Source organism: Streptopelia decaocto (genome assembly GCF_964273445.1).
Source record: "Streptopelia decaocto genome assembly, contig: HAP1_SCAFFOLD_396, whole genome shotgun sequence".
In the NCBI taxonomy this organism is placed as follows: domain Eukaryota; kingdom Metazoa; phylum Chordata; class Aves; order Columbiformes; family Columbidae; genus Streptopelia; species Streptopelia decaocto.
The window spans coordinates 33,854-52,108 of NW_028115627.1; the positions used below are offsets into that span (position 1 = coordinate 33,854).

Sequence of the window (18,255 nt, forward strand, 5' to 3'; positions counted from 1 at the left end):
GGTTGAATGGTCCATGGCCCATCCCCCCCATGACCCCTCAACGACCCCCCGTGACCTCTGACCCCTCCCTGGGGTCACCCCCCCACCCCCATCAATGGCAGCGGGAGGGACCCAGGCGTCCGGGGGGGACCCAGGCGTCCGGGGGGACCCAGGCGTCCGGGGCGGATGGGATGGATGAAGGTCCCAATGGATCGTCTCATTGTTTATTGGGGGCGCGGGGGGGTCGGTCTCGTTCCGGGGTTAATTAAGGGGCGGTTAATTGGGGGGGGCGGGGGAGGGGCTACAGGCCCAGGGTGCCCCCGATGGAGGAGGCCAGGACCACCCCCAGCACCACGCAGCAGATGATGATCATGATCTTCTTCTGCGGCCCAAAACCAACGGTTCAACATTGCAAAATTTCCAAAGTTGCAGAATTTCAAAAATTCCAAAATTTCAAAATTTCAAAAATTCAAAAAATTCAAAATTTCAAAGTTCAAAAATTTCAAAATTTCAAAATTCAAAAATTTCAAAATTTCAAAATTCAAAAATTTCAAAATTTCAAAATTCAAAAATTTCCAAATTTCCAAAATTCAAAAATTCCAAAAAGTCAAAATTCAAAAATTTCAAAATGTCAAAATTCAAAAATTTCAAAATGTCAAAATTCAAATATTCCAAAATGTCAAAATTCCAGAATTCAAAAATTCCAAAATGGCAAAATTCAAATATTCCAAAATTTTCAAAATTCAAAAAGTTCAAAATTCAAAAATTCCAAGATGTCAAAATTCAAAAATTCCAAAATGTCAAAATTCAAAAATTTCATAATTTTCCAAATATCAAAATTCCAGAATTTCAAAAATTCCAAAATTTCAGAATTCAAAAATTTCAAAATTAAAAAATTGCAAAATTTCAAAATTCAAAAATTCAAACATTTCAAAAATTCCAGAATTCCAAAATTCAAAAATTCCAAAAATCCAAAATTTCAAAATTCCAAGAATTAAAAAATTTCCAAAATTCAAACATTTCAAAAATTCCAAAATTTCAAAGTTTCAAAGTTTCAAAATTTCAAAAAGTCAAAATTTCAAATTTCAAAATGCAAAAAGTCAACATTTCAAAATTCAAAAAATGCCCAAATTTCAAGATTGAAAAATTGCAAAATTTCAAAAATGCAAAAATTTCAAAATGTCAAAATTTCAAAATTCAAAAATGCCAAAAGTTCAAAATTTTAAAAATTCCAAAATTCAAAAGTTTAAAATTTTCAAAATCCAAAATTAAAAAATTTAAAATTTCCAAATGTTCAGGATTCCAAAAATTCAAAATCCCGAAGTTTCAAAAGCCCAAAATTTAAAAAATTCCAAATTTCAAAATTCAAAAATGCAAATTTTCATAATTCCAAAATAAAGTCAAAAAGTCAAAATGTCAAAATGTCAAAATTGAAAACAATTCAGAATTTCAGAATTTCAAGAATTTCACAAATGTCCAAACCCAAGTGATGAAATTTCAAAGCAAGATGAGATTGAAACTCAACCCAAATTGATTGGAAATAAAACCAGGGATGAAAAATAAATTAAAGCCAAATTAAAATTAAATTTAAATTAAAATTTAACAGATGAATTAAATTAAAAATAAATAGAAATAATGGTCAAATTTTGATGAATGACAAGAATTCAGCATCCGGCAGCGGGAGAGAAAGAGCAGAACAGAGCGGCCGTTACCAACCGCCCCCACCCAGGGACCCCGGCGTCCGGGCCCCGCCCCCCGAGGGACCCCGGCGTCCGGGCCCCGCCCCCCCGAGGGACCCCGGCGTCCGGGCGGTTCCCGCTCACCCTCCGCGCCTTGCTCTGGTACTTTACGGCCTTCTTGGTGTCGGACACGGCGCGTTCCACGTAATCCACCGAGTGCTCCACGTTGTACTCGATGCGGTCGATCATCTCCCCCTGCGGACACGCCCGCCAGGGGCAGCCAATCAGCGCCAAGGAGGGGTTTGGGGGGGTCTAGGTGAGCCAATGAGGAGCTAAAGTGGCTTTGGGTGGGTTCTAGGTGAGGCAATGAGGCGCCAAAGTGGCTTTGGGGGGGTTCTAGGTGAGGCAATGAGGCCCCAAAGTGGGTTTTGGTGGGTTCTAGGTGAGGCAATGAGGAGCTAAAATGGCTTTGGGTGGGTTCTAGGTGAGCCAATGAGGCCCCGAAGTGGCTTTGGGTGGGTTCTAGGTGAGCCAATGAGGAGCTAAAATGGCTTTGGGTGGTTCTAGGTGAGCCAATGAGGCCCAAAGTGGGTTTTGGTGGGTTCTAGGTGAGCCAATGAGGCCCCAAAGTGGCTTTGGGGGGGTTCTAGGTGAGCCAATGAGGCCCCAAAGTGGCTTTGGGTGGGTTCTAGGTGAGCTAATGAGGCGCCAAAGTGGATTTTGGTGGGTTCTAGGTGAGCCAATGAGGTCCCAAAGTGGCTTTGGGGGGGTTCTAGGTGAGGCAATGAGGCCACAAAGTGGGTTTTGGTGGGTTCTAGGTGAGGCAATGAGGCGCCAAAGTGGGTTTTGGTGGGTTCTAGGTGAGCCTTGGTGGCCCCAAGATCTTCCAACCGCCCAATTAACCAACCGAGTAATTAACCGTCCACCCAATTAACCAACCAACCACCCAATTAACCAACCACCCAACCCGTTAATCAACTACCCAACCAATTAACCATCCAAACCATCGATCTCATTGGGTTCTGGGTGACTCCACTGGATTTGGGGTGTCCCCCCAGGTTTGGGGTGTCCCCCCGGGTTCTAGGTGACCCAATGGGTTCTGAATGGGATCGTTGGATTCTGGGTGACCCCATTGGGTTCTAAGTGATCTCATTGGGTTCTGGGTGATCCCATTGGGTTTGGGGTGTCCCCCCAGGTTTGGGGTGTCCCCCCAGGTTCTAGGTGACCCAATGGGTTCTGAATGGGATCGTTGGGTTTCGGTTGACCCCATTGGGTTTGGGGTGACCCTGTTGGGTTCTGGGTGACCCCATTGGGTTCTAAGTGAACTCATTGGGTTGGGGTTGACCCCATTGGGTTCTAAGTGCCCCCATTGGGTTCTGGGTGACCCAGTTGGGTTCTTAGTGCTCTCATTGGGTTCGGGGTGACCCCATTGGGTTCTGGGTGACTCCATTGGGTTCTAAAAGATCTCATTGGGTTCTGGGTGACCCTGTTGGGTTCTGGGTGACCCCGTTGGGTTCTGGGTGACCCCATTGGGTTCTAAGCCCCCCATTGGTCGGGGTGTACCTGGCTCTCCACCAGCATGGCCATGTCCACGAACATGTCGTGCAGCTCGCGGATACTGGTCTCCAGTTTGATGATCTCGTTGTGCCGCGTCTCGATCTCGTTCAGCGCCTGCTTGGTCATCTGGGAGTCCATCTTGATCTGGGCGGGGCCAAGAGAGTGGGCCAATGGGGGCGTTGGGGGTGGGGTTTGGGGGGTTCGGGTCAGTTCTGGGTGACCCAATGGGTTCTGAATGAGGTCGTTGGGTTCTGGGTGACCCCATTGGGGTCTAAGTGATCTCATTGGGTTCTGAGTGATCTCATTGGTTCTAAGTGATCTCACTGGTTTTGGGTTGATGCCATTTCATTGGGTTCTGTGCGGCCCCATTGGGTTCTGCATGGATCCTTTGGGTTCTAGATGCCCCTACTGGGTTCTAGGTGTCTCATTGGGTTCTAGGTGTCCCTACTGGGTTCTAGGTTACCCTATTGGGCTCTAGGTGCCCCATTGGGTTCTAGACACCCCTACTGGTTCTAGGTGCCCATTGGGTTCTAGACACCCCTACTGGTTCTAGGTGCCCATTGGGTTCTATACACCCCTAATGGGTTCTAGGTGCCCCAACGGGTTCTAGACACCCCTACTGGGCTCTAGGTGCCCCAATAGGTTCTAGACACCCCTACTGTGTTCTAGGTGTCTCATTGGGTTCTAGACGCCCCTAGTGGGTTCTAGGCACCCCCACTGGGTTCTAGGTGCCCCATTGGGTTCTAGGCACCCCCACTGGGTCCCAGGCGCCCCCCAGCCCCCCGGGGCACGTACGTCATCGGTGAAGATGGCCAGCTTCCCGCTCTCCAGCATGTCCTCCAGCTCCTCGTTGGTGGTCGTCCGCCCGGCTGCGCAAGCGACATGGGGGTGACCCCCCCGCCCCCCGGGGTGTCCCCAGGTGTCCCCCCCCCCCCGCGTGACGCACTGATCTCCAGCTGGCGCTGGATCCGGTCCTTGCAGCGGTCGCGGTACTTGGACTGGGTGGCGTTGTACTCGGTCATCACCTCCACGAACTTGCGGGACAGCGTCGAGTGCTGGGGACAACGGGGGGACAACCGGGTGACAACAACACGGTGACAAGGGGGTGACAACGGGGGGGTGGTGTCACCGCCATTGGGGGACATGGGGGTGGCATTGGAGGTGACGATGGATCCGGGGGGTGGTGTCACTGGTGTCACCACCATTGGGGGACATGGGGGTGACATTGGAGGTGACGATGGATCCAGGGGGTGGTTGGGTTCTGGGTGACCCCATTGGGTTCTAAGTGATGGCATTGGGTTCTGGGTGATCCCATTGGGTTTGGGGTGTCCCCCCCAAGTTCTAGGTGATCCCATTGGGTTCTGAATGGGCTTGTTGGGTTCTGGGTGACCCCATTGGGTTCTAAGTGACATCACTGGGTTCTGGGTGACCTCATTGGGTTCTAAGTGACATCACTGGGTTCTGGGTGACCTCATTGGGTTCTAAGTGATGTCATTGGGTTCTGGGCGATCTCATGGGGTTCTGGGTGACCCCATTGGGTTCTAAGTGATGTCATTGGGTTCTGGGCGATTTCATGGGGTTCTGGGTGACTCCATTGGGTTCTAAGTGACCCCCTTGGGTTCTAAGTGACATCACTGGGTTCTGGGTGACCCCATTGGGTTCTAAGTGATGTCATTGGGTTCTGGGCGATCTCATGGGGTTCTGGGTGACCCCATTGGGTTCTAAGTGATGTCATTGGGTTCTGGGCGATCTCATGGGGTTCTGGGGGACCCCATTGGGTTCTAAGTGATGTCATTGGGTTCTGGGCGATCTCATGGGGTTCTGGGTGACTCCATTGGGTTCTAAGTGATGTCATTGGGTTCTGGGCGATCTCATGGGGTTCTGGGTGACTCCGTTGGGTTCTAAGTGATGTCATTGGGTTCTGGGTGACCCCATTGGGTTCTAAGTGATGTCATTGGGTTCTGGGCGATCTCATGGGGTTCTGAGTGACTCCATTGGGTTCTAAGTGACCCCCTTGGGTTCTAAGTGACATCATTGGGTTCTGGGTGACCCCATTGGGCTCTAAGTGACCCCATTGGGTTTGGGGTGTCCCCCCAGGTTTGGGGTGTCCCCCCGCAGGTTCTAGGTGACCCAATGGGTTCTGAATGGGCTCGTTGGGTTTGGGTTGACCCCATTGGGTTCTAAGTGACCTCATTGGGTTCTAAGTGATGTCATTGGGTTCTGGGTGACCCCATTGGGTTCTGTGCGATCTCATTGGGTTCTGGGTGACCCCATTGGGTTCTAAGTGACGTCATTGGGTTCTGGGTTATCCCATTGGGTTCTGGGTGACCCAGTTGGGTTCTAAGTGACCCCATTGGGTTTGGGGTGTCCCCCCCCAAGTTCTAGGTGATCCCATTGGGTTCTGAATGGGCTTGTTGGGTTCTGGGTACCCCATTGGGTTCTAAGTGATGTCATTGGGTTCTGGGCGATCTCATTGGGTTCTGGGTGACCCTATTGGGTTCTAAGTGATGTTATTGGGTTCTGGGTGACCCCATTGGGTTCTAACTGATGTCATTGGGTTCTGGGTGATCCCGTTGGGTTCTGGGCGATCTCATTGGGTTCTGGGTGATCCCATTGGGTTGGGGACACGGGGGTGCCGTTGGGGTGACACTGGGGACACGGGGGGGTCACCTGTGTCTTGCGGATGCGCAGATCGGCCGACGAGCGGTTCATCCCCTCCTCCTGCTCGATGCTCTGCTCGATGGCTGCGGGGACACCGCTCGCAACGTGTCCCCGAGTGTCCCCGAGTGTCCCCACGTGTCCCCAAGTGTCCCCGTGTCACCTTTCAACTTGGAGCGCACTTTGTTGGCCGTTTTCTTGATGTCGGCCGTCAGGTCCTCCAGCTCCTGCTTGGTCTCTGGGGACGGCGGGGACAGGGCTGTCACCTCCCCGGGGGTCCCCATGGTGTCCCCATGATGTCCCCATGGTGTCCCCACATCCCACATGTCCCCCATGATGTCCCCATGATGTCCCCATGGTGTCCCCACATCCCACATGTCCCCCATGTTGTCCCCATGGTGTCCCCATGATGTCTCCATGGGGTCCCCACACCCCACGTGTCCCCCCCATGATGTCCCCATGGTGTCCCCATGGTGTCCCCATGGTGTCCCCAGTTCCTGGAGTCCCCCATGATGTCCCCATGTCCCAAATGTCCCCATGTCCTCAATGTCCCCCATTCCCCCCAATGTCTCCCCATGTCCCCCTGTCCCCATTCACCCCCATGTCCCCCTGTCCCCATGTCCCCCATATCCCCATGTCCCCAATGTCCCCATGTCCCCCCATATCCCCATGTCCCCCCATGTCCCCATTGATGTCCCCCATGTCCCCTGATGTCCCCGTGTCCCCCCATATCCCCCGATGTCCCCCATGTGCCCCGTGTCCCCCATGTCCCCATATCCTTATGTCCCCTGATGTCCCTATTGATGTCCCCATATCCCCATGATCCCCCCACGTCCCCATGTCCCCCCATGTCCCTCATGTCCCCCCACGTCCCCATGTCCCCCTGATGTCCCCGTGTCCCCATATCCCCCCATGTCCCCCTGTGTCCCCATGTCCCCCCGTGTTCCCATGTCCCCACAATGTCCCCGTGTCCCCCCTGTGCCCATTGATGTCCCCATGTCCCCCCATATCCCCATGTCCCCATGTCCCCCCACGTCCCCATATCCCCCCATGTCCCCCCGTGTCCCCATGTCCCCCCAATGTCCCCATGTCCCCCGGTGTCCCCCATGTGCCCATTGATGTCCCCATGTCCCCCATATCCCCATGTCCCCATGTCCCCCCACGTCCCCATATCCCCCCATGTCCCCCCGTGTCCCCATGTCCCCCCAATGTCCCCGTGTCCCCCATGTGCCCATTGATGTCCCCATGTCCCCCCATGTCCCCCCGTGTCCCCATGTCCCCCCACGTCCCCATATCCCCCCATGTCCCCCCGTGTCCCCATGTCCCCCCGATGTCCCCATGTCCCCCTGTGTCCCCCATGTGCCCATTGATGTCCCCATGTCCCCCCATATCCCCATGTCCCCATGTCCCCCCACGTCCCCATATCCCCCCATGTCCCCCCGTGTCCCCATGTCCCCCCGTGTCCCCATGTCCCCCATGTCCCCCCGTGCCCCATGTCCCCCGCTCACTCTCGTCGGGGTTGGGGGCGGCCAGGATGGCGCTGTGCTGCTTCTTCACCTGCTCCACGTCCTCCGACAGCTTCTCGATGCACCCGCGGATCTCCTCCACCTGGGACAATGGGACAATGGGGACAATGGGGACAATGGGGATCTCCTCCACCTGGGGACATGGGGACAGTGGGGACAATGGGGACAATGGGGACAATGGGGACATGGGGACAATGGGGACAATGGGGACAATGGGGATCTCCTCCACCTGGGGACATGGGGACAGTGGGGACATGGGGACAATGGGGACAATGGGGATCTCCTCCACCTGGGACAATGGGGACAGTGGGGACATGGGGACAATGGGGACATGGGGACAATGGGGACATGGGGACAATGGGGACATGGGGACAATGGGGATCTCCTCCACCTGGGACAATGGGACAGTGGGGACATGGGGACAATGGGGACATGGGGACAATGGGGACATGGGGACATGGGGACAATGGGGACATGGGGACATGGGGACAATGGGGACAATGGGGACATGGGGACATGGGGACATGGGGACAATGGGGATCTCCTCCACCTGGGACAATGGGGACAATGGGGACAATGGGGACATGGGGACAATGGGGATCTCCTCCACCTGGGACAATGGGACAGTGGGGACATGGGGACAATGGGGACAATGGGACAATGGGGACAATGGGGACATGGGGACAATGGGGATCTCCTCCACCTGGGACAATGGGACAATGGGGACATGGGGACAATGGGGACAATGGGGATCTCCTCCACCTGGGACAATGGGACAATGGGGACATGGGGACAATGGGGACATGGGGACAATGGGGACAATGGGGACAATGGGGATCTCCTCCACCTGGGGACATGGGGACAGTGGGGACATGGGGACAATGGGACAATGGGGATCTCCTCCACCTGGGGACATGGGGACAATGGGGACATGGGGACAATGGGGATCTCCTCCACCTGGGACAATGGGACAGTGGGGACATGGGGACAATGGGGACATGGGGACAATGGGGATCTCCTCCACCTGGGACAATGGGACAATGGGGACAATGGGGACATGGGGACATGGGGACAATGGGGACAATGGGGACAATGGGGACAACGGGGATCTCCTCCACCTGGGGACATGGGGACAATGGGGACAAGAATGGGGACAATGGGGATCTCCTCCACCTGGGACAATGGGACAATGGGGACAATGGGGACATGGGGACATGGGGACAATGGGGACAATGGGGACATGGGGACAATGGGGACAATGGGGACAATGGGGATCTCCTCCACCTGGGACAATGGGACAATGGGGACATGGGGACAATGGGGACATGGGGACAATGGGGACAATGTCACAGCAATGGGGACAATCGGTACAATGGGGACATGGGGACAATGGGGATCTCCTCCACCTGGGGACAATGGGGACAATGGGGACATGGGTGTCTGGGGGTCCTATGGGGGGGTCTAGGGGTCCTATAGAGGTCTGGGGGCTCTATAGGGTCCGTGGGGGTGTCTGGGGGTCCTATGGGGGCCTGGGGGCTCTATAGGGTCCATGGCGGTGCCTGGGGGTCCTACAGAGGGTCTATAGAGTCTCTATGAGTTTGGGGAGGGGTGTTTGGTTCCATAGGGGGTCTCTGGACCCTATAGGGCGTCTGGGGATCCTATGGGGGGTCTGGGGGTCCTATGGGGGGTCTGGGGGTCCTATGGGGGTCTCGGGGGTCTATAGGGGGGGTCTCTAGGGCCCCTATAGGTGTCTATAGGCCCCGACCTGCTCGAAGAACTCGTCCATGAAGTGATCGCGGTCGACGTGGACGACCTCGTCCTCATCGTCACTGTCCTTGGCCTGCGGGGGACCCAGGCGTCCGGGAGGGACCCAGGCGTCCGGGGGGACCCAGGCGGCCGGGGGAGACACAGGTTTTTGGGGACCCAGGTGTCCGGGAGGGACCCAGGCATCCGGGAGGGACCCAGGCATCCGGGGTGGGGGGGACCCAGGCGTCCGGGGGGGGGACCCAGGTGTCCGGGGGGGGTCCCAGGCATCCGGGAGGGACCCAGGTGTCCGGGGGGGGGTCCCAGGCATCCGGGAGGGACCCAGGCGTCCGGGAGAGGGGACCCAGGCATTCCCCCCCATTCACAAACTGAGCGCTGCGCCCCTATTGGCCGCCCTCCCCCCCCGCTCATTTGCATAGGTGGGAGGAGCCGCGCTGCGATTGGCCGAGGGCTGTGAGTCATCTCCATGGCCTGATCCCGCCCCTCCCCATTGGCTGCTTGCGCCGGCTCACTTGCATAAGCCCCGCCCCTGCACCACAGCCCCTCCCGCACGCCATTGGCTCCCGCCGCGCCTCATTTGCATAACCCGCCCCTCCCCGCGGCCCCTGATTGGCCGCCGCCCCCCCGGCCCCGTCCTCGAGCTCTCCCGGCCGCCCATTGGCTGAGGGGGGGATCCCGGGGCCAGGCCCCGCCCCCTGCGGGGACCCAGGCGTCCGGGGGGACCCAGGCGTCCGGGGAGCCCCCGCGTGTCCCCCCACAGCACCCACAGCCCCCATAGACCCTATAGCGACCCACAGCGCCCTATAGTGACCCATAGAACCCTATAGCGACCCACAGCCCCCATAGAACCCCATAGAACCCTATAGCGCCCTATAGCGACCCACAGCCCCCATAGAACCCTATAGCGCCCTATAGTGACCCATAGCCCCCCAGCACCCATAGCACCCTATAGTGACCCATAGCACCCTATAGGACCCTATAGCAGCTTGTAGTGCCCTATAGCTCCCCACAGCCCCCCATAGCACCCTATAGACCCCACGGCACCCTATAGCACCCCCCACAGCACCTAGAGCACCCCATAGCACCCACAGCACCCCATAGTGCCCTAGAGCATCCTATAGACCCCATAGCACCCTATGGCATCCCACTGAGCCCCACAGCATCTTACACCCCCCTATAGCACCCATAGACCCCTATAGCACCCATAGACCCCCCATAGCACCCATAGACCCCCCCCATAGCACCCACAGACCCCCAGGGCACCCATAGACCCCTATGGCGTCCCACAGCATCCTATAGCCCCTCCATAGCACCTATAGCATCCTATAGTGCCCCATAGCCCCCACAGTACCCTATAGCATCCTATGCCCCCCCCCAGCACCGTATAGCATCCCATGGTGCCCCATAGCCCCCCATAGTGCCCTATAGCCCCCTATGGACCCCACAGCACCCTATGGCACCCACAGCCCCCCATAGCCCCCTATGGCATCTTATAGCCCCCTGTAGCATCTTAGAGCCCCTAGAGCATCTTATAGAATCTATAGCATCTTACAGACCTCTATGGCATCTTATAGACCTCTATGGCATCTGACAGCCCCCTATAGCATCTTATATCCCCCTATAGCATCTTATAGATCCTATGACATCTTATAGACCCCTGTGGCATCTTACAGCCCCCTATAGCATCTTATAGATCCTATGGCATCTTATAGACCCCTGTGGCATCTTACAGCCCCCTATAGCATCTTATAGATCCTATGGCATCTTACAGCCCCCTATAGCATCATATAGATCCTATAGCATCTTATAACCCCCTACGGCGTCTTACAGCCCCCTATAGCATCTTATAGCCCCTATAACATCTTACGGCCCCCTATGGCACCTTACAGCCCCTATAGCGTCTTATAGCCCCCATAGCATCTTATAGACCGTATGACATCTTACAGCCCCCTGTGGCATCTTATAGCCCCCTATAGCGTCTTGTAGCCCCTATAGCATCTTATAGACCGTATGACATCTTACAGCCCCCTGTGGCATCTTATGCCCCCTATAGCGTCTTATAGCCCCCTATAGCATCTTATAGACCGTATGACATCTTACAGCCCCCTATGGCATCTTATAGACCCCTATAGCGTCTTATAGCCCCATAGCATCTTACAGCCCCCTATAGCATCTTATAGCCCCCTATAGCGTCTTGTAGCCCCTATAGCATCTTATAGACCATATGACATCTTACAGCCCCCTGTGGCATCTTATAGCCCCCTATAGCGTCTTGTAGCCCCTATAGCATCTTACAGCCCCCTGTGGCATCTTATAGCCCCCTATAGCGTCTTGTAGCCCCTATAGCATCTTACAGCCCCCTGTGGCATCTTATAGCCCCCTATAGCGTCTTGTAGCCCCCTATAGCATCTTACAGCCCCCTATGGCATCCGTGCCCCCCGCCCCCCGTTTCCCCCCCGCTCACGCTGCGGAGCTCCTGGGTCCGGTCCTTCATGGTGGGGACCCAGGCGTCCGGGAGGGACCCAGGCGTCCGGGAGGATGGAGAGAGAGGGGACCCAGGCGTCCGGGAGACGGGAGGGGGGGGAGGGGGTCAGGATGGGGTTGGGGGGAGGGGGGAGGGAAAGGAACCCAGGCGGCCGGGGGGGACCCAGGCGTCCGGGAGGGGACCCAGGCGTCCGGGAGGGGACCCAGGCGTCCGGGGGCTGCGGCGGCGGCTGCGGCTGCGGAGGGGGGAGGGGAGGGGGGGGGGAGGGGCGGCTGCGCAAAAGGGGCTGCGGCGGGGGGGGAGGGGCCTGGGCACGAGCGGCCCTTGCACGAGCCCCTTGCACGCTCAGCCCTTTGCACGAGCCCCTTGCACACTCGTGCACGAGCCCCTTGCGCACTCATTTGCACGAGCCACTTGCACACTCATTCATTTGTACGAGCCCCTTGCACACTCGTCCACGAGCCCCCTTGCACACTCACGAGCCCTTTGCACGAGCCCCTTGCACACTCGCCGCCTTTGCACGATCGGCCCCTTGCACACTCGCCCACGAGCCCTTTGCACACTCGCCCGTTTGCACGATCGGCCCTTTGCACGTGGCCCTTTGCACACTCAGCCCTTTGCACGAGCTTTTGCACACTCGTGCCCCCCCCCCCATCGCAGTCCCGAACGCCTGGGTCCCCTGGGGGGACTCGTGCCCCCCCCCCCCCACATTGGGAGGCTCAAGGGGCGACGCTCCGGCCTCTCTTCCCGCCCCTCTCTATGGTTTAACCCCCCGCCAAGAGCCCCGGAGGACTCTGTCTGTGGTTTGGAGGACCGAGGGGCCAGAGCGGCCGCGACTCCATGGTCGCTCCGCCCCAGCGCGCACGCGCAGGGCGGCACCTCCACTTCCGCCTCGGCCCCCGGACCGGAAAGCGCCACCATGCGGGACCGAACGGCGGAAATGCGGCAGGTGGGACCCAGGAGTGCCCCAGGGGACCCAGGAGTGCGGGAGGGACCCAGGAGTGCCCCAAGGGACCCAGGAGTTCGGGAGGGGACCCAGGAGTCCGGGAAGGACCCAGGAGTTCGGGAGGGACCCAGGAGTTCGGGAGGGGACCCAGGAGTTCGGGAGGGACCCAGGAGTTCGGGAGGGACCCAGGAGTTCGGGAGGGGGACCCAGGAGTTCGGGAGGGGGACCCAGGAGTTCGGGAGGGACCCAGGAGTTCGGGAGGGACCCAGGAGTTCGGGAGGGACCCAGGAGTGCCCCAGGGGACCCAGGAGTTCGGGAGGGGACCCAGGAGTTCGGGAGGGACCCAGGAGTTCGGGAGGGGACCCAGGAGTGCCCCAAGGGACCCAGGAGTTCGGGAGGGACCCAGGAGTGCCCCAGGGGACCCAGGAGTTCGGGGGGGACCCAGGAGTTCGGGAGGGACCCAGGAGTTCGGGAGGGACCCAGGAGTGCCCCAGGGGACCCAGGCGTCCGGGAGGGACCCAGGCGTCCGGGCGCCCAGGGCTGTGACGACGATGACGAGCGGGTGACGCTGATGGGGGTGGGGCCCCCCCCCGCCCCCCCCGGCCCCGACGCGCTCCTGCAGGTACCCGCTCATTTGCATCTCATTAGCATATAATTAACATCTCATTAGCGCTCACCCACTGTCCATCCTGTCATATATCGTGATTAAATAGTGTCTAATTAACAGCTCATTAACATTTTGCTGCATGGGGGGGGGGGTGCAGAACACAGGGGGTGGAGATTCCATCTCATTATCATGTGATTAGCATACCATTAACATCTCATTAGCATGCATGCCATGACATCACTGTGTTTAATTGGCATCTTATTAACGTTTGGGTGGGGGGGGGCGGGGGGTGTGATGTCGCTAACGACCCGTTAGTGTGTAATTAGCATATTGGCATCTAATTAATGGCTAATTAGCATATGCAAATGCAGGCGCGGGGGGTGCGGGAGGCGCTGGGGACGCTGGAGCTGAAACTGGAGCAGCTGGAGCAGCGACAGGAGGCGGCGCTGGGGACCCCCCTGCCCCCCCCGGGTAACGCGGGACCCAGGCGTCCGGGGGGACCCAGGAGTGCGGGGGGGACCCAGGAGTTCGGGAAGGACCCAGGAGTTCGGGAGGGACCCAGGAGTTCGGGAAGGGACCCAGGAGTTCGGGGGGACCCAGGAGTTCAGGGGGCCGGACCCAGGAGTCTGGGAGGGACCCAGGAGTGCGGGGGGGGACCCAGGAGTTCGGGAAGGACCCAGGAGTTCGGGGGGGGACCCAGGAGTTCGGGAGGGACCCAGGAGTTCGGGGGGACCCAGGAGTTCAGGGGGGGACCCAGGAGTGCGGGGGGACCCAGGTGTCCGGGGGGACCCAGGAGTGCGGGGGGGACCCAGGAGTTCGGGAAGGGACCCAGGAGTTCGGGGGGGACCCAGGAGTTCGGGAGGGACCCAGGAGTTCGGGGGGGACCCAGGAGTTCGGGAGGGACCCAGGAGTTCGGGGGGGACCCAGGAGTTCGGGAGGGACCCAGGACTTTGGGGCGGGATCCGGGACTTTGGGAAGGACCCAGGAGTTCGGGGGGACCCAGGAGTTCCCCCCATTCACTGGGAGGGACTGGGAGGGGAGTGGGGGGTCCAGTAGGGTGCCTATAGGGTCCCTATAGATTTCCTGTGCCCCCCACCCATAGAGCTCAAGCGGGACCTGGAGCTGCTGAGGGACGAGATCCAGGAGCTCACGGGGCAGATTCGCACCCGCCTGCGAGGTGAGACCCCCCCGGACGCCTGGGTCCCCCCCGGACGCCTGGGTCCCCCCCCAGACACCTGGGTCCCCCCCAATCCCCTGGGTCCCCCCAGGGCCACCCCGTCTACCCAGGACTCCCAGGAACACCAGGTCTACCTCGGACCCCCCATTTGCCTCGGTGTCACCGCTAATTGTTCCCCCTACTCGCCTCGGTGTCTCCTCTTTCACTTTCCCCCCCTGCCCCCATAACCCGGAACTTTGGTTCCCCTCCTCCCTGTCCCCCGAACTCCTGGGTTCCCCCCGGACGCCTGGGTCCCCCCCGGACGCCTGGGTCCCCCCAGGGCCACCCCGTCTACCCAGGACTCCCCGGGCCACCAGGTCTACCTGGGACCCCCCCTTTGCCTCGGTGTCACCTCTAATCCCGTCCCACATTCACTTTGGTGTTTCCTCCTTTATTCCCCCCTGCTCCTGTAACCCGGATGCCTGGGTCCCCTCCCGGACGCCTGGGTCCCCCCAACGCAGCGCTGGAGCCGGGGCAGGAGGATGAGGAGGATGAGAACAGAAACACCATCCGGGCCAGAGTGAAACGCACCCAGGTCTGGGGGGGCCCCGGGGGGTCCCGGGGTTGGATTTTGGGGTGTTTAAGAGGGATTTTGGGGTCCCCGGGGGGGTTTCAGGGCTCCCCGATGGGGTCCCTGGGGAGGATTTTGGGGCCCTGGGGGGGAGTTTTTGGGGGGTCCCCCCCGGTGTGGTTTTAATGGGGTTTTGGGGTCACTCTGGGGTGTCCCCCCCCCCTGCAGCACGCGGCGCTGAGTCAGCAGTTCCTGCGCCTCACGGGTCGATGTCACGAGGCCCAAAGCCGGTACCGGCAACGGAACCTGGAGAGGGTGAGGAGGCAGCTGCTCATTGGTGAGTGCCCCCCGGACGCCTGGGTCCCCCCCGGACGCCTGGGTCCCCCCAGGACGCCTGGGTCCCCCCGTAATCCCCTGGGTACCCCCCAATCCCCTGGGTCCCCCCAGGGCCACCCTGTCTACCCAGGACTCCCATGGACACCAGGTCTACCCGGGACCCCCCCGTTTGCCTCGGTGTCACCTCTAATTGTCCCCCCCTCGCCTCGGTGTCTCCTCATTCCCCTTCCCCCCCACCCCCATAACCCAGAACTTTGGTTCCCCCTTTTTTTTATTCCTCCCGGACGCCTGGGTCCCTCCCGGACTCCTGGGTCCCTCCAGGACACCTGGGTCCCCCCTAATCCCCTGGGTGCCCCCAATCCCCTGGGTGCCCCCCAATCCCCTGGGTCCCCCCAGGGCCACCCCGTCTACCCAGGACTCCCATGGACACCAGGTCTACCCGGGACCCCCCCGTTTGCCTCGGTGTCACCTCTAATTGTCCCCCCCTCGCCTCGGTGTCTCCTCCTTCCCCTTCCCCCCCACCCCCATAACCCAGAACTTTGGTTCCCCCTTTTTTTAATTCCTCCCGGACACCTGGGTCCCTCCCGGACTCCTGGGTCCCTCCAGGACACCTGGGTCCCCCCTAATCCCCTGGGTGCCCCCAATCCCCTGGGTGCCCCCCAATCCCCTGGGTCCCCCCAGGGCCACCCTGTCTATCCAGGACTCCCATGGACACCAGGTCTACCCAGGACCCCCCCGTTTGCCTCGGTGTCACCTCTAATTGTCCCCCCCCCCTCGCCTCGGTGTCTCCTCCTTCCCCTTCCCCCCCACCCCCATAACCCAGAACTTTGGTTCCCCCTTTTTTTTATTCCTCCCGGACGCCTGGGTCCCTCCCGGACTCCTGGGTCCCTCCAGGACACCTGGGTCCCCCCTAATCCCCTGGGTGCCCCCAATCCCCTGGGTGCCCCCCAATCCCCTGGGTCCCCCCAGGGCCACCCCGTCTACCCAGGACTCCCATGGACACCAGGTCTACCCGGGACCCCCCCGTTTGCCTCGGTGTCACCTCTAATTGTCCCCCCCTCGCCTCGGTGTCTCCTCCTTCCCCTTCCCCCCCACCCCCATAACCCAGAACTTTGGTTCCCCCTTTTTTTTATTCCTCCCGGACGCCTGGGTCCCTCCCGGACGCCTGGGTCCCTCCCGGACTCCTGGGTCCCTCAGCCGGCAGCCCCCCAGTGAGCGAAGAGGAGCTGGAGCAGATGGTGGAGTCGGGACAGAGCGAGATCTTCATCTCCAACGTGAGGGGTCCCGGGGTCACCCGTGGGCGCTGGGGGGCGCTGGGTTGAACTGGGCTGGACTGGGTTGAACTGGGCTGGACTGGGATGTCCCGCAGGTCCTGAGCTCCACGCGGATCACCCGGGCGGCGCTGGATGAGCTGGGGCTGCGGCACCGGGAGCTGCAGGGACTGGAGAAGGGGCTGAGGGAACTGGGGGAGCTGTTCAGCGTCCTGGGGAGCGCCCTGGAGAGCCAGGTGGGAATGGGGACACTGGGGGGACCTGGAGAGCCAGGTGGGAATGGGGACACTGGGGACACTGGGGACACGGGGGGGACCTGGAGAGCCAGGTGGGAATGGGGACACTGGGGACACTGGGGGGACCTGGAGAGCCAGGTGGGAATGGGGACACTGGGGACACCGGGGGGACCTGGAGAGCCAGGTGGGAATGGGGACACTGGGGACACTGGGGGGACCTGGAGAGCCAGGTGGGAATGGGGACACTGGGGACACTGGGGACACTGGGGACACGGGGGGGACCTGGAGAGCCAGGTGGGAATGGGGACACTGGGAGGGCTACAGCCCTTCTCTGGCAAGCCATGCAGGTCCCTACTGGCCCGTACTGGTCCCTACTGGCCCGTACTGGTCCCTCCTGGTCCCTCCTGGTCCCTACTGGTCCCTCCTGGTCCCTACTGGTCCGTACTGGTCCCTCCTGGTCCCTACTGGTCCGTACTGGTGCAGGGGGAGGTGATCGACCGGATCGAGCGCAACATCCTGGACTCGGGGACGCAGCTGCACAAGGGGCGGCAGCACCTGGTGGTGGCGCAGCGGAGCCAGCAGGGGGCGCGCAAGGTCCGCCCGAACGCCTGGGTCCCCTCCCGAACGCCTGGGTCCCCTCCCAAACTCCTGGGTCCCCCCCCAATCTCCTGGGTCCCCCCCAATCCCCTGGGTCCCCCCAGGGCTGCCCCATCTACCCAGGACTCCCAGGAACACCAGGTCTACCTGGGACCCCCCATTTGCCTCGGTGTCACCGCTAATTGTTCCCCCCACTCGCCTCGGTGTCTCCTCCTTCACCTTCCCCCCCCGCCCCCATAACCCGGAACTTTGGTTCCCCTCCTCCCTGTCCCCCGAACTCCTGGGTCCCCCCCGGACGCCTGGGTCCCCCCCGGACGCCTGGGTCCCCCGTGACTGTGTCGTCCCCCCACAGAAAAAGCTGCTCATGGCCGCCTGTGTCACCGTCACCATCGTCATCATCGTCGCCATCGTCGCCGTCACCGTGGCAACGGGGTGACCCAACCCGGCACTGGGATGAACTGGGGGTGACTGGGGGTTACTGGTCTGAACTGGGTTCCTGTCTCGAATGACGTCACTTCCTCTCTAGGGGGCACATCCCCTCCCCCCCACGCCTGAACGCCTGGGTCCCCAGAACACCCTGTGCCTTCCAAAGGGGGCGGGTCCCCCCTCAATAAAGCACTTTTCACCCCAAATCTGGCTCGCGTCTCCTTCCCCGGACGCCTGGGTCCCCCCGGACGCCTGGGTCCCCCAAACCTTGGGGCAAAGTGTCTGGTTTGGGTACTTGGCGGGGGGGGGTGTAGATTTTTGGGTCATTTTAGCAAGTTTTGGGACAATAATTTTCAGCACGTAACTTTGGGACAATAATTCACAGATTCCAGCAATTTGGGGACAAAAATTCGTATAATTATGGCAGTTTAGGGACAGTAATTCCCAAGGGTTTTGGGTCC

At 59.4% G+C, this 18,255-nt stretch overlaps 2 protein-coding genes across 8 annotated transcripts; one reads left to right on the forward strand and one right to left on the reverse strand.

Moving 5' to 3' along the window:
- Nucleotides 1-253: 253 nt before the first annotated feature.
- Nucleotides 254-11,724, reverse strand: LOC309452692 (syntaxin-1B). 5 transcript variants are annotated; one of them, XM_082077344.1, is made up of 10 exons: nt 11,628-11,724; nt 9,165-9,239; nt 7,382-7,481; nt 6,037-6,111; nt 5,886-5,959; nt 4,162-4,270; nt 4,011-4,084; nt 3,222-3,359; nt 1,803-1,913; nt 254-361 (listed from the first exon to the last, which is right to left on the reverse strand). In XM_082077344.1, exons 1-10 carry the CDS (start codon nt 11,655-11,657, stop codon nt 281-283), a joined length of 867 nt encoding a protein of 288 aa, XP_081933470.1. In that variant the 5' UTR covers nt 11,658-11,724; the 3' UTR covers nt 254-280. The 5 variants fall into 5 exon arrangements, 4 of the variants coding, with proteins under 4 accessions (XP_081933470.1, XP_081933469.1, XP_081933468.1 ...); XM_082077342.1 differs by lacking the exon at nt 254-361 and having other exon boundaries at nt 1,227-1,913; XM_082077343.1 differs by lacking the exons at nt 7,382-7,481; nt 9,165-9,239; nt 11,628-11,724 and having other exon boundaries at nt 6,037-6,375.
- Nucleotides 11,725-11,917: 193 nt separating this feature from the next.
- Nucleotides 11,918-17,992, forward strand: STX4 (syntaxin 4). Of its 3 annotated transcripts, none has more exons than XM_082077340.1 (10): nt 12,534-12,597; nt 13,133-13,216; nt 13,573-13,672; nt 14,304-14,378; nt 14,879-14,952; nt 15,157-15,265; nt 16,462-16,538; nt 16,634-16,771; nt 17,255-17,365; nt 17,721-17,992. In XM_082077340.1, exons 1-10 carry the CDS (start codon nt 12,568-12,570, stop codon nt 17,802-17,804), a joined length of 882 nt encoding a protein of 293 aa, XP_081933466.1. In that variant the 5' UTR covers nt 12,534-12,567; the 3' UTR covers nt 17,805-17,992. The 3 variants fall into 3 exon arrangements, 2 of the variants coding, with proteins under 2 accessions (XP_081933466.1, XP_081933465.1); XM_082077339.1 differs by having other exon boundaries at nt 12,543-12,649; nt 12,945-13,216; XR_014186610.1 differs by lacking the exons at nt 17,255-17,365; nt 17,721-17,992 and having other exon boundaries at nt 11,918-12,649; nt 12,945-13,216; nt 16,373-16,538.
- The last annotated feature ends 263 nt before the right edge of the window (nt 17,993-18,255 follow it).